This window comes from Metarhizium robertsii, assembly GCF_000187425.2.
Source record: "Metarhizium robertsii ARSEF 23 chromosome Unknown MAA_Scf_13, whole genome shotgun sequence".
Taxonomy (NCBI): domain Eukaryota; kingdom Fungi; phylum Ascomycota; class Sordariomycetes; order Hypocreales; family Clavicipitaceae; genus Metarhizium; species Metarhizium robertsii.
Window position 1 is genome coordinate 92438 of NW_011942153.1, and position 14475 is coordinate 106912.

The 14475-nt window shown below is 46.9% G+C and overlaps 3 protein-coding genes across 3 annotated transcripts; 2 read left to right on the plus strand and 1 right to left on the minus strand.

Annotated features, from left to right (window-relative positions):
* Window positions 1–1876: 1876 nt before the first annotated feature.
* On the plus strand, window positions 1877–3221 carry MAA_01287 (metalloprotease 1; the record flags this gene model as incomplete). The annotated part of the gene is made up of 3 exons (XM_007819285.2): window positions 1877–2098; window positions 2154–2734; window positions 2792–3221. 3 exons carry the CDS (start codon window positions 1877–1879, stop codon window positions 3219–3221), a joined length of 1233 nt encoding a protein of 410 aa, XP_007817476.2.
* Window positions 3222–4968: 1747 nt separating this feature from the next.
* On the plus strand, window positions 4969–7420 carry MAA_11669 (uncharacterized protein; the record flags this gene model as incomplete). Its single annotated transcript, XM_011412584.1, has 3 exons — window positions 4969–5850; window positions 5932–6648; window positions 6719–7420. 3 exons carry the CDS (start codon window positions 4969–4971, stop codon window positions 7418–7420), a joined length of 2301 nt encoding a protein of 766 aa, XP_011410886.1.
* Window positions 7421–11096: 3676 nt separating this feature from the next.
* MAA_01289 (uncharacterized protein) lies at window positions 11097–12125 on the minus strand (the record flags this gene model as incomplete). The annotated part of the gene is made up of 1 exon (XM_007819287.1): window positions 11097–12125. One exon carries the CDS (start codon window positions 12123–12125, stop codon window positions 11097–11099), a length of 1029 nt encoding a protein of 342 aa, XP_007817478.1.
* Window positions 12126–14475: the final 2350 nt, after the last annotated feature.

A 14475-nucleotide genomic window follows, 5' to 3' on the forward strand; every position in this document is an offset into this window, starting at 1 on the left:
CCCATCATCAAGTGTATCAAGCTCAAGTACCAGCTCCCGCCAAAGTCATTTCCAACCCGATTGAGGAGGACGAACAGGCTGCTGGGGAATTGCCAACGCCCCGTACTCATCCCGCGCAAATGCAGCCACGAACCACAGCAGCCTCTCCAAACTGCATCCAAAGAAGAGTCCGCCAAAGACTTCGATCGATGGCTTCAAACGATCCCGGCGCTTAGTCTTGTCGTGTACTCTGACGGCTCTCTGTCCCCCAGCGGCCGCGGGACGCGGATATGCTGTTCATCAAATCAGACGCTCTGTTTGCCAAGGCGCAGGACGCCTCGGCCCTGCGGAGGTGTTCGACGCTGAGGCTAAAGGAGCGCTGGAGGGCCTCAAAGCCACTCTTAGGCTTCCCCAGTCTGCCACACAACGAATAGTGGTATGCCTCGACAACATCGCGGCTGCCAAATGCCTCCAGGGCAAGCCATCAGACTCCTCGCAGAGGGTCTTCCTGACCTTTCAGGCCCTAGCAAAGACGCACCGAAAGACCGAAGTCCGCTGGATCATACCTGGGCGTTTGAGTTAACTCAAAAGCGAACTCATGAGTTAACTCATGACTCAAACTCAGAAAACTCATGTGAGTTGAGTCTGAGTTACGACCAGAAACTCATGAGTTAACTCATTAACTCATACCCACAGTTCATGGCATGTCATTGGTTCATTTTTACGCTCCAATCTCTCGGACGAGTCGGACCCCTGCGATGACGTGAGGCTTCTCGCGCCGGACTTTCTATCGTACCCAGAAACTAGCGGTCATCTGCCCTATCGACACTTTTCAACGGGCCTAAAGGTTCGTCACAACGAGTAGGCGACCTTTCTGTCCACAACTTCATCCATATTTATGGACAAAATCACTTACCAAGTACTTCACGACATCACGTGACCATTTTTGTGAGTTAACTCATGAGTCTGGGTTAAACTCATGAGTGAGTTACGACTTGACGGTAACTCATATGAGTGAGTTAAGAGGGCCGAAACTCATGAGTTAACTCAAATGCCCAGGTATGCCAATCGATCCAATCTAGGGGTCGAGTTGGTTGAGTTGGTTGGAAGGACACCCTGGATGCATGATTCGGCACTGTTCGTTAGGGTTTGTGCATTCGGCCCTTTTTGCGGGTCAGGTGGTGTGGGTTATAAGACGAAAGGCGGAGCCAGTTGGGTTCCAGAGTGTAATTCAGCCGTAGACTGACTTTTACATTAATCGAATATGTTTTCCCAAATATGAGGGTTTGGTGCGGACAGGGATCAATTAACTTTCTGGCATCTTATTGGTTTATGTTTTCTAAAACGTAACTCAACTGGATGACGACCATCGAAAAAATGGGTCCAATTTTCGCAGCTGCCCCTGATTGTGTTACACAGCTATCTTGAACATCACGAATCGCCAGCACAACCCGCCATATGCAGTTGCTTTCATTTGCAATGAGCCCTATGCCTCATCGAGGGCCTCAAGGTGGCGTAGTTTCCATCGTGTGTATCCCCTTGCTTTTGTTACAGTAGCTATTAAAACAGGGGTTGTACTGTATGCTTGGCTCATAGTGAAATACCTACTAGTTTACTGTAATCTACTGTATAGAAGGAATGTCGGTTACAGTTTGCCCAGGATCACTTAAAGTAGGGTTAAAATGAAGCGTCATGCGATCAACCAAAGATGATAGTATATTGACGCGCTTTGATTCAAGGGAAACAGTTCTCTAATGTTATTAATACGTGGACATGAGCCCTGCAAGACGTTTCGCAATCATTTGCAATTTCCTTTTCATTCTATCCATTTGTCGACAAGTATTTGGCACGTTTTATTTCTGTCATGTATTTTTTCACCCTTTTCATTGCCATATTAATGGCAAATATTGTCAAATCAAGCGCAATACATGCACGCCATAATGAATCACTACTTGAGTGCGCAGAAGAAGCGCCAAGCCCAGAGTTTCTGCAATTTTCCAAGTTACTGCAATCCCCTAATTCTTCCCTTACACGACGCCAATCACAGCAGGATTTCAACTTTAACGTGTTTGCTCATGTTGTATACTATGATAAGACTGCCCGAGGCGGTTATGTAGAGGTACGTTTCAAGTTTCTTTAGATTGTATACTATTTTATGCTAAACTGCATTACAGGAGACGGATATTAAAAACGCAATAGAAGCTATGAATGGGAATTTTGACGGCTCTGGAATCTCATTTACTCTTGTTAATGTTAGCTACACGGAAAATCAAAATTGGGCTACCCTCCAAGACGTCGAAGCAATGAAAAACGAACTACGCGAGGGAACATACGCAGACTTGAACCTTTATTACGTATCAACCATCGCAGAAGATGCGGAACGAAAGACATATACCGTTGGTAGATGTACCAGACCAATAACGTTTTTTATTAACGGGAAGCCGCTGCTGGACATCACAACTCTCAATGAGGCTGTGGTGTCGGAAGAGAACTTAATAGACGATGGGTGCCTAATTATTGCTCGGGAGGTCAATACAGTCACTGCTACCCACGAGGTCGGTCACTGGCTAGGTTTATTTCACACTTGGCAAGGCGGTTGCAGCGACGATGGAGATATGATTGACGACACCGCTCCTCAAGAATCTCCAACAGAGCGTTGCTCTGCAGTCAGACAGCGCTTTTCTGATGGCAGGCCTGCCAATTACGCCTGTGGCGGCTGGAGAGAAAGCAATATGTATAACTTTATGGATTACTCGTGAGTTATTCTTGCACTACAACGGGATGACAATGGCGTTTCTAACTCCTTGACTAGGGACTGCAGTTCAACATTTACTGGGGGCCAGAAGAAACGCATGGCATATTGGGCAGGGTATCGTGAAATACTCGGGGCTCGCGGGCCAACTCATCATCCATCTCGTCCGGCGGCTCCAGCTCCAGCTTCAGCGCCGCCTAGCGACGAAAACCAGGGCAATACACAGCGACTGTCCTGGTTCAAACCCAATATATTTGAACAGGATGGGGGGCGTAAGCTCTGTACTGGTCTCGCCAACTTTAAGCTATCTGGCTCTAATTCTCTCAATGCCGACCTTATCGACAGGGCTTGTGGGACGGAGATGTTTTGCAAGTTTATTCAATGGGATTGGCAGGGGCTAGGTCCTCAGACACTAAGAGAAAGGCTTGGCTTTGAAAGCTACGACGAATGCATAGCTGGTCACGAGGCAGAGCCCCCAGCCAAGGTCTAGTCGATAGCTCGGTTTGCACCAGACCCTTGGCTCCGTCCAGCGGCAGAGATCAACGGCATCTAGCCCTCGTTTACACATTCTCTAGCTATATGACCATAATCTCCGCAACTATAACATTTAGGTCCTGTTTTATCCACCCGCTTAACGTTCGACTTCCTTCCACCACTCGCTTTTCCTGCTTTTGTTCCAAGTCCATCTTGTCTGCGGTCTCTCCCTTTTGCGTCGTCGGCGGTTGAGGATTGGTTTCTTTTGCTCGTTAGTTCTTCTCTGGGTTCTTGTTACCTGACCGAGACCGATTCTGTTAGTCCCTACTGTCCAGTCGTGATCCGATAGTCAACAGAAGTTTCGCGTACTCATTGAACGTCGTAGGGATATGTTAGATTCTCAGGGACTACAAAATATGAAGGCTGGCCAACCACCTGAATTTATTCAGGTAGCTGGGGAGCAAAGATAAAAGACCTCATCTCTTCAAGTTAGACAACAGGAGAGAACAGACAAGAATACATCTCAATTTTTCATCTCCATAATAGTGCCACCGTATTTCTAACAATTTTGTATGGGCAATCGCCAAAGCAGGCTGGATTCGTTGATGAGCCTAGAAAGGTGGGTATACATCAGCCATCATGTGTCGCTGCTTCCTTGTTTACTTCTTTGTTTACCATCGCCAAAATTGCCTGGCGATCTGTTAGTTTGCTTGGCCAAGCAGCCCTTCTTCGATTATTGAAGCTGATGCACCGTGGTATCGGATGTGGAGAACAGTTCTAGGTTAGTATTAGCCCTGCGCCTGGTTTGGGAGTCCATTGCCCGTCTTGCAGCCAAACAAAGCCTGGAAGTGACTTCATCAGCAGGAGGAAATCTACCAATCCAACTACAACCTGACTGAAATTGTGATGGAATCATGTGACCTCATTGCTTAATGAATGTCTCACTTCATTGTGTAAATAACTTTAGAGTTCTCCTGAGTTCTCCTGTCCTCCTTGTGAACGATAGCTTTATCCAAGTCGCACTTGACCTTGTTCGTGCTCTTGTACCGTCACACTTGACTCCGCTTCCCATGTCCGCAAGGACGCCCGTAGGGCGAAACAGGCGAGCGCGGAGACAGCAATGGATGATGAATATTCTAGGTACTGCGCTGAGGATATTGTCAACAGTCAGTATTACAGGAGCAGACCAGTCGATTAGTGGAAACCAACGCCTATCGCTACCCTCGGTTATCCAATATGGCTGTTGATATCAGACATGGCTATATGAATATTCAAATAAGACCTTATATGAATATGCATGAATATATTCATATTCACACTCATATATTGCGTGAATATGAATATGTACTTAAGATTTCATATTCATGCATATTCATATATATTCATATAAGCCAGAGGGGGGGCTGTCACACCACTGGTTTGCAACCGGCAGGTGTGGCGGTGCCAGCCAGCCGACTGCGAGCCGAGTCTCGGGACCTACAGTACTTGGACCAGTCTGGTGTTGTTTAATGAGCTAATTTCGCTTAATTCCGCGTTGTTAGGTTGCCGAGCGCCAACCTTAGAACGCGGTCTCGAGCTTGCTCTCCTTTCATTCTTCCTTAAGTCTAGATGGACAGTGCGAAGGCATTTGCTTGTTGAAGCAAACAACAGTGAGGCCTTCCGCGAGGGTTCCGATTGTTTCGATGAAAAACTAACAAAGAGGCTCGATCTTAAAGCAATCAATGTATTCCATGGATTAACTGATCTGGTGCTCATTAACATCTATGGCTTCTCAGGCTTCTGGGACCTCAGTCTCAAACTCTTCTAGCTCATTTGCATCGAAGCTTTCTTGGAATTTCAACACCTTTTTCGCTATAGAATATCCCGATAAACACCTCCAACTTGAGACTGGCCCGAAGCGCAGGAAGACCAAGGGGCACCGTGCTTACGTTTGCCTTCACTGTCAAAAACCACCGTGGTCGAATCGAGTGCCTGGAAACGCCATACACCATGAAGAAACGGTTCACCGGGCCCTTGTGAGGGCAAGCGAGGCTGAGCCTGGCCCTCCATCTAGCCCATTAGTCTCGGGCATTTCGTTTGTTGATATTGATCGTTATATCGTCTCTCGTCCTTCGCAAGCTGCTCTGCGCAACTGTTTTAATAAGCAAGCCTATATTGAGGCAGTTGTAGGACTTCTCACAAGGCGAAGACTGCCCTTTTCGGCGGTTGAGTACTCTGAGCTGCGAGACCTGGCTCTTGCATGTAATCCAGCCGTCGGAGACCTTCTCATCACCGATCGAAAGCAGGCTATGGGCTATATTAACTCGAACTACTCGTTATACAGCTCACGGCTCGCCGAGAGCCTTCAACGATGGCAGTCAAAAATACACATCTCCTCCGATCTCTGGACATCGCCACATCGCAAAGGCGTGCTTGCTATATGCGCTCAATGGGTCGATGACGACTTCAAGCTTCAGAAAGCACTACTGGGACTGCCAGAGTGCAGATATAGCCATTCTGGCGCTGCGCAGGCTACGTTGATTGCTGGTACGCTACGGAAGTTCAATATTTCTGCTCCCAATCTCGGCTATTATATAGGCGATAATGCAGCGTCAAATGACACTTGTTTAGAGGAGCTAGCAAAGGTCTTAAAGGCGGAACCAGGTGTAAGTTTAACCCTAACCTGAAGAGACTTCGTCGCAAATGCTTCTGTAGCCCCATACTAAATTTACTGAATTATGCCTTAGGTCAATTACCCTCACAAACGCCGCAGAATTCGCTGTATTGGCCATATCATCAATCTCGCCTTACAAGCATTCCTTCTAGCTCGCTCAAAAGAAGCTCTGAGAGCTGCACTCGAGGCTACTGCTGATGAGCCCGGTTCGACTATGCTAGAGGAGTTCTCGCAGCAACTACATGAGCTGGGTCCGGCGCAGATTTTGGAACAATCCCATACCACGGCGCAGCAAGAACAACAGCTGGAAGAGCGGGAGGAGCAGCCCGCCAGAAGGTCAATAAAGGTGAGAGGCAAGCGAGCCGCTACAACTCATCAGCAGGCCGGAAACAACGATGAGCGCTTCGCTGGCTGGCAAGGCATTCCAGCCCTAGCAAAACTTCATGCACTTGCAGTCTATATACGTAGCTCCGCTCTACACAATGATCAGTGGTACGATGCTGTAGGCAAGCAACTAGGTATCGATAATATCACCAGATGGTCCTCGTGGTATAAAGTTATCACAATCGCGGTACAGAAGAAGGCACAGATCATCCAGTTTACTGCTGATCATGATAGTGATCTCGAAGGCAATACCCTTACAAGCAGGGATTGGCAAATGCTAGAAAGAACGCTAGAATTTCTTCAACCTTTCCATGAGGCCACGTTAGAAGCTGAGGGCGATATGGCCTCAATCTCACAATCCCTCGAGCTGTTCGACCTTCTCCTAGGGCACTGCGAAAAGTGGAAGGTATATGGCTAATTTTGTCCATCCTCCCATTTTATCTCTAGTTGATACGGCATTCTAATCAGCTAATTAGACTCACTACTCGCAGCCGATTAATCGCGATGATCGCATCGTCCATTCCATCGATATGTGCTGGTTTATACTTGACAAGTATTACACAATGACTGAGGATGTCCCCGTATACGCCGCAGCCCTCCTCCTCGATCCTTCTAAACGCAAGAGCTATATAGAAGAATGCTGGCCCGAGGAATGGCACGAGGACGCGTTTGCGGCCGCGCGCAGTCTCTGGGAGGAAGAGTACAATCACGATGTCGAGGTACAGCTCTCGGAGCACTCCTTGGCTGCACCTGTTTTATTAAAGCGAAAAAAGGATACAATGCTTTCGAAGATGCGCTTAGAGCTGCGAAACAAGACGATGGCGAAAGCACGCGGCAAGGATGATTTCGATAGCTTTATCTCAGAGGCTCCTATCGCACTCGCAGAGGGTGTTACGCCCCTTCAATGGTGGTGTAGTGACGACGTTCGTACGGCATACCCACGGCTTAGCCGTATGGCTATCGACATCCTGTCCATACCAGCGGAGTCAGCAGAGCCAGAGCGGAGCTTTTCGGGAGCTAGACGCACAGCTAGATGGGATAGGTTACGGTTGCTGATTGACAGCATTGAGAAGATTGAGTGCATCGGCAACTGGTTGCGAGAGGGACATATTAAACCCTCTGCCGAGGGTGGGATAGGCTTACCCTGCGACCCAGAGGTCATAGAGGGTGATATATGATAGCTGTTACGACCCAGTCATATGCAGGACGCAGGCTGCAGGTTGGGCCGGCTGCAGGAGCCACGGGACGGCACAGGCAGGGCGGACAACGGATTAATGGTCGGAGCGACCGTCACATTTGGATCGTGGAAGGAACCGTGATCCGTGTAAGCAGGATCACGGTCACAACAGCGATCCAGAAGTAAGCATCACGACGGAGGAAGTGATCCCTCATAGTATATAGGGACCCCCAAATTCGCTTCATAGATAGACTCTAGCTCCTTAGCTTTCAACACAGATCATTACATTGACCTAAGCTTCGCTTACAACTCTTTGACTCTGATCACTTGGTTACGGTCTACGACCTATTACCAACGTAACACCCAACTGCTCAGATTGACTGCCCTAGTGGCTCTGCCAACATAAACTACGACCTAGTTTATCCCTTGGGAACCTAGCGTTACACGTCGAAGACTCCTATTGGACCTTCCGTGCAACAGTCGTTACAATAGCGTGCATGTCAAATGGGAGCATTTCAGAGGCCCCAAGCTATACTATGGCGTGACATCACGTGAGCTCTTACCTTATATGAATATGCATGAATATGTTATATGAATATGTATTTTGATGGACAAGTTGAATATAATATGAATATAAGAAAATGGGCGTGCATATTCATATAGCCATGCCTGGTTGATATGCTCAGCATCTCCTCATCGTCTGAGGAGAGCGAGAGGACGTTTAGTAATGCAGGACTGATGGCGTCGCCGTTGGGAGGCAGACTGGCCAGGGAGACAGTGGCTATGGCTCAGTGTATCCGCTCATGGAGTAAGGCTGGGATCTACACGCCTTCGCTGCCTTTATTTGACCTAAGTGATGATGAATGGGTTGGTGTATTGGCGTCGCTGAAGAACGGCAGCGACTCCTGATCTATAGTCCCTATTTTTCAATAAATTGATTATCCTCCGCAATACCGCTTGGCGCATGTTGTAATGGGCTGGGCAAAGCTAGGCTTAGGCACTAATGCAACCATATGAAGACGCTCTCCAGCCTCGTGTTCTATGTTTAACTTCAGGAAACTTGTAAAAAGAGCCTTGGCAGAGTACTGTCTGATATACATGTCACGAATCACGATAGTTTGTGGCCTCCATTTTGACAGGTATTAATGATTGTTCGACCGGATTCGAATCCAATCACACATGACCGCACACCAGTCGAACGCCGGGTCGAATCGAGTAGCACCACCGGGCATTCGATACGATAGATTCGTAAGATGTTGTTAGAAATACGGTGGCACTAATATGGAGATAACATGTTGTGATGTATTCTTGTCTGTTCTGTCCCGTCTAACTTGAAGAGATGAGGTTTTTTATCCTTAATCCCAACCACCTGAATGAATTCAGGTGGTTGGCCAGACTGAATATTTTGTCGGTCACCGAGAATCTAACAGATGTCTATCCCTGCTACCAATTCTTAGCGCATATGCCCATGTCTGGTATCAGAATGCCAGCATTGCGGTATTCACTTAGACATGGCATGCTGTTTCACCGTCGTTGGCTATTTGCTACCGAAGAAAGAGGTCTCGAAGGAGCCATGCAACTGCCGAATTATACAGAAGATGGCATTTTTTTTAATCATGCCCCCAAATGTACTATATTTAACGCATAAACCCAGTGGATGTGGCAATGTTATAACGAATCCTAGCGCGTCCCATTTTAATTATCTTGGCTGATGACTTTGACTCGCAGTATTATGCCTCTGACAACGGGTGGGGTGTATGAAAATTCTAGTTATCCGTTATAGATACACGAAAGCTAGGATTGGTAAGCAGATCGACTGCTTGTCATGCTCTGCGGTGAACTGGTACCCCTCAAGGTTGCTAGCAAAGACCTGCCTGTTTGTCAACATGTGGCGATCAACCGGAAAGGCTTTTCAACTCTGTCGGAAAGGTCATGTATCTCATGTTTCTATTTCACTCTGGTACCGTAAGAGATGGGAGTTACTGTAACATTCTAGCCATTGTGGCGAGATTCACCTAGTCCGCTACATTGTGTGTGTGTCCGTGGATCATGTCCATCACAGCCTCAAATGCCGTTTGACCTTGAGTCATCAAAGGCTAGACGACTCTAGGAGTAATCTGTGATCGAGCCCAGGTCAGACTGCTGGTGTCGGATAAATTCCTTCAGGCAAGAGGACAATGCGTCGGAATTGGCACAAGACGGCTAGGTCATTATTTCGGCACCCTGGATGGCTGACTTATCGCCTTAACTTTATTCAGGACTAGCGATGCAGGCGGCGACTGGTCATGATAGAAGGCTGCCAAGCCTATGCATGTAGTGATTTGTGGCTGCGGCATTCGATGTTTCTCCGTGTGGGATGCAGCGCAGTCTAATTAAAGTAGGGGCAGCTGAGTACCAATAAACGGAAACCGGCATGCTAAACCGGCATGCTCGACGGGGCCGACGTTTGACCAATGGGAGCTTGGAGATACCGGCTAATACTCCCTTTCGGGTAGTTTTGACAAAAACGGAAAGGTCATCTGCGACTGGTACCTTACTTATGGCTAACGGAGGCCGACCTATCATGCTTCGTAGTCTTGAGAGGTACTTGTGCAAATGGGGGCTGACAGATTCAATCTGCAGCTATGATAAGCTTCAGCCCTTTTACGAGGATATATGCGATCTATATGATGAAGGTGTCTCAATTCGAGATATTCTGGCTAATATTAATTATCAGCTTCAATTGAACAACAGCTCAACGATCAGCGAGCAAACCTCATACGTTCAGCTTAAACGCTGGTGTGGGAAGCGCAAGGCTTCTATCGGGTGATAATTATCACAGGCACAAACGGCTACGCGCTTGTGATCATGATCTTGTTCTTGCTTGTTCAATCTATCTAGCTATGGATAACGCATGCCTGAAGAGGTGTTGAGGCCTCCTCACGTGAGGTCTGTTTCAGCCACTGTTTGGAGTTAACCCCTGGCTGCTGGCTCCGCCGCTCAAGACGGCGGTGGAAGCAACAAGTACTTAATGAGCACTAGCACTCGTCCTGCGTGGGGCTGAGCTACCCGGCACTAGAATTTGGGAAGATCGTTTGCGATGTTTTATCAACCTAATCAACCTAATCAACTCAACGTCATCATTATGTTGAGTGGGTTGGCCAGTGCGAATGTGTTACGTTGAGTTTGGTTGGGTTGATTGACATCAACCAGGTTGACAACCTCATAATTGACGTTGAGTTGATCGCCACCCTGGCGGTGGTCCTTGTTTTTTTTTCTCTCAAAATAACTAACTACAGGATGTATGACGTGACAAATGTGAACCCTTCATGAAAAGTCACCTGATCGCTCCCAGATCACAGGATGAATTGCCAGCTTATCCAACTCCAATCAATCCTGGGTTCTGGTTGGCCGGATCCAACCAATCCCTTCTTTGAAAATTTCCAATCGGTCCAATCTAGGGGTCGAGTTGGTTGAGTTGATGTAAGGACATCTTTGAGCGCTATTTTTATCCCTGAAACCAGTCAAGTGGTATTTATGTTTTAGCTAAAGAGAAGAGCAAACTAAGGACAGAGAAGATAAAATATTGAAAAGCGAGTGAGCCAAGGTGTTAGACTTCCATAACAGGCCGATACCTTGGAAAGCTAACACCCTATTCCCATAAGTAGTGGTCACGAAATTGTTGCGTCAAGCTGGTTCTAAGATAGATCACATGTCCACATGGTCCACATCTCGTTTCCTGCCCAGCCGCATCCAATCTTGGTGAATTTAAGCGGTGTTCCGTCTTCCAGTTTGGCTTGATCGGCAAGAATGTCCGCATGTCCAGTCTGCGGACGTCCATATTCGTCAAGATAACTCCACCCTTTTGTGAAGTTTTTCCATACTGTTTTGTTTTGAAAAAGGTCTTCTCGCTCGGCAAGCCAGCCACCCACAAACACCTTGTCGAACTCTTCCTCCTTGCCCGGTGCCATGACCTGTCCCAAGGTGCCAGGGTACGTTATGTGATCAAGGATTCCATTACTATTCGTACTGCATCTAAGAGCATTTTTTGCCAGACGAGGATCGTATTCGAGTGTCCGTAATTTCAGATTGCTAAGCCACTTGTTGATAGTTGCCATATAGGGAGGATCGTTGCTATCAGACGGGACCTCGGTAGCTGATGGGATGGGTGCACGTGTGGACGTGATGAATGAAACAGGAGGAACTCCAAAACTGGGGGTGGCGGTTGCTGCAGCAGAGACGGCAGGCTCTATTTGCGTAGCCATGGGCTGGCTGGGCTTGTCCAATGCACTAGTGGTGCTGCTTGGTTTCTGCTGTGGTGTATCATCGTCAAGAATACAAAGGTCCTCGTCGTCAGTAGAATTATCAGGTAGATTAGTACCTTCAGGCTGATGACTGGCGGTTGCTGGAGCAGAGACAGTAGGCTGGACATGTGTAGCCACGGGCTGGCTGGTCTTGTCCAATGCACTGGTGGCCTTGCTTGGTTTCTGGCGGGGCCCATCCCATGCTGGGTTCGGAGGTGGTCCGTCCCAACTCGGATCGTGATCTTTTCCCTGCCAGCTGGGATGACTATCTAATCCCTGCCAGCTGTCATCATAATCTTTTCCGTTCAAATTCAGGTCAGCTGGTGTGCGCCGATTTGGATCAATTTTAGTGCGTTCGGCCGGCGGACCTCGAGAGCTAGCACTGACAAGGGGCAGCGCGGCAACAAGAAGAGAAACTCGCATGTTGAAGAGAATTTCAAATACGAAGGAGTGTCAGATATAAAGGAGTGTCAGATATGTGAAAGAGAGAAGAATTGTTGCAGGTAAATTGAGAGTGAGTAGATTGGAACGGGGTGCCGGACTAAATATATTTGAGACTTTAGTGGGCATTTAGTATTTTCTTCTACACATATTGAAATCCTTGGAAGACAGCATACTTAATACTCACTTGGTCTATCTTAGCTGAAGGCGTAGTTTATCCCTGCTACTCGCTTATCAAACCTGGAAATTACGCATAATCTTTATCTATATTGCCGATGCTAGTTCCGTGTTGTCTGCGGAGGCACGTGTAGCTGTAAGGAATTCTCGAATTTTCATAACTCCACATATAACTTGGAGATTCATGCGACTGAATCATTTGCCCTGTAGTCCTCGAAGGAATGCGTGTTAACCACTTCATCAGGGAAATGGGCAAAATAACCCGCACACTCAGAACGCCAACCCATATGAATGAGTGTGCGGACTAATTTTCTCTCCAATTGTTAATGGAATCTCGACCTCAATTGAAGTATGGCCCGAGTTTAATGACTCCGCAAAGAAATCACTCAGGTTTGTCAGCTACCAACTGCCCGGATTCAAGGCTAAAGTGGAGCGGATTGTGTGGATAAACACCCTGAAATTTCAATGCTTCAAACCGTTGGGTCTGCATTTCAGTTTTTTTCCTGTTTTCGGCTTCTAGACTCTCCCAGAAAATCTGGCTACTAGCCATAATCGGCATATTGTCGCGCCATTTTGCCAGGGATCGCATGAATAATTTGAGAGGCTGAGCCACTGTTTGTTCAACATACGGGTGCTGTACAATTGCCTATCTAAAGCTGAGGAAGGAAGGACTCGCCTCGAGCTTGCGACCATATGGTTGCGCGTGGCAACTTAGGCGAAATGAATTTAATTTACACAAATCGGACTGGGTCTGGCGCGTAGCCCGTGACCATGCACTAGCATCTAGCAGAACGGATCAGGTCCCTCTATAAAGCTTCCTAGCTGCAATAGCTAGTCATAATAAGAAGCATCTAATATTCACTTATCTTGCCCATCTAAATAATAACAATAGTATCCTTTTATAAAGTATAATAAAGCAGTAAAATACAGAGCCCAGGCCACGAGACATCGCACGTATTACAAGGAGGCAACTAGGTAAGTCACGCGAAGATACCAAAAGCGCTGTTCGGGATCGAACCTAGCCTCCTTATAAACCCAACGGATAAGCGCTTTCCACAGTTATACTTTAAAGCTTTAGAATAATTCCGAGACTTTAATTATCGGGGAAAACAATTCGATCAGGATCCTGCGGGGGACGTGGGTTGAAATTGATGGGTTTCTTATTCAAATTAAAAGGCGAAGGACCCGTAGTAATTGGTGGAGAATCATCACTTCCACCCACCTTCAAGAAACCAAGGTTACTATTAGTAAATTTTTACTTGTTTAAAATGAAGACCTACAATCGGGACAGCGAGAGCAAAGCCGCCAAGCGAAATAGTAAGAAGTGCAGAGAGCAGCTGCATGTTGAATTTTGTAATAATGTGTAGAGTCGAAATAAGTAACAAGAGTTATGTTTAAACTTTGTTGTAAATAGATAGAACATGGAGAGTATTTAGTCCTTATATAGATTTTTAGAAACCCATGCTTACTCCCTAATAGAGCGCAAATGACTAACACCACTATAATATGAATGACTGGCAATGCATTTAGTATAACCAGCATTGCAATGAAAAATACATACTACTATATTAAACATGACTTGTATTGCTTCGCACACTATTTGGAGCTGAATCGTGTAGAGCCCCATACGCGAATCGTTGTCAGAGACCAATCGTGAGGGACCAACCTATGGACCTGAAAGCGAAACATGGCCAACCTACCAGACGAATCGCTTACGCCGTGTGTCACGGTTGGCAGCTAGGGATCGCATTTAATGTGGACTTGGTCCTTTGTTGAATCTATCTATCGAGGCAATTGAGGCCTTTGTTAGATTTGGAGATCGAAAGACATGGAAAAGTCCACCTTTCAATTGAACAGAAAGGCTGTAGCTAGTTCGTTTTAATTTGAACCTTCTAGATGACGAGGCCCGGCTAGATGACTCTTTTGATGACGTGTTTTAGATGACGTAGTCGTTGACACGGTGCTAGTGGTGTGGGCTTTCCCTCTTAATATAATTGGTATAGAAATTTTATCAGGGAACTCATGCACAGGCATAATACTTTTACTACCCGGGCATGACTCGTATCCGAGCATCACTTTTGCTAACGCAGAGGTTGCTAGGAGCCGCTATACTGGCAATTAATGGTAGAGGCCTGTCGCGTTATGAGATGCGTAT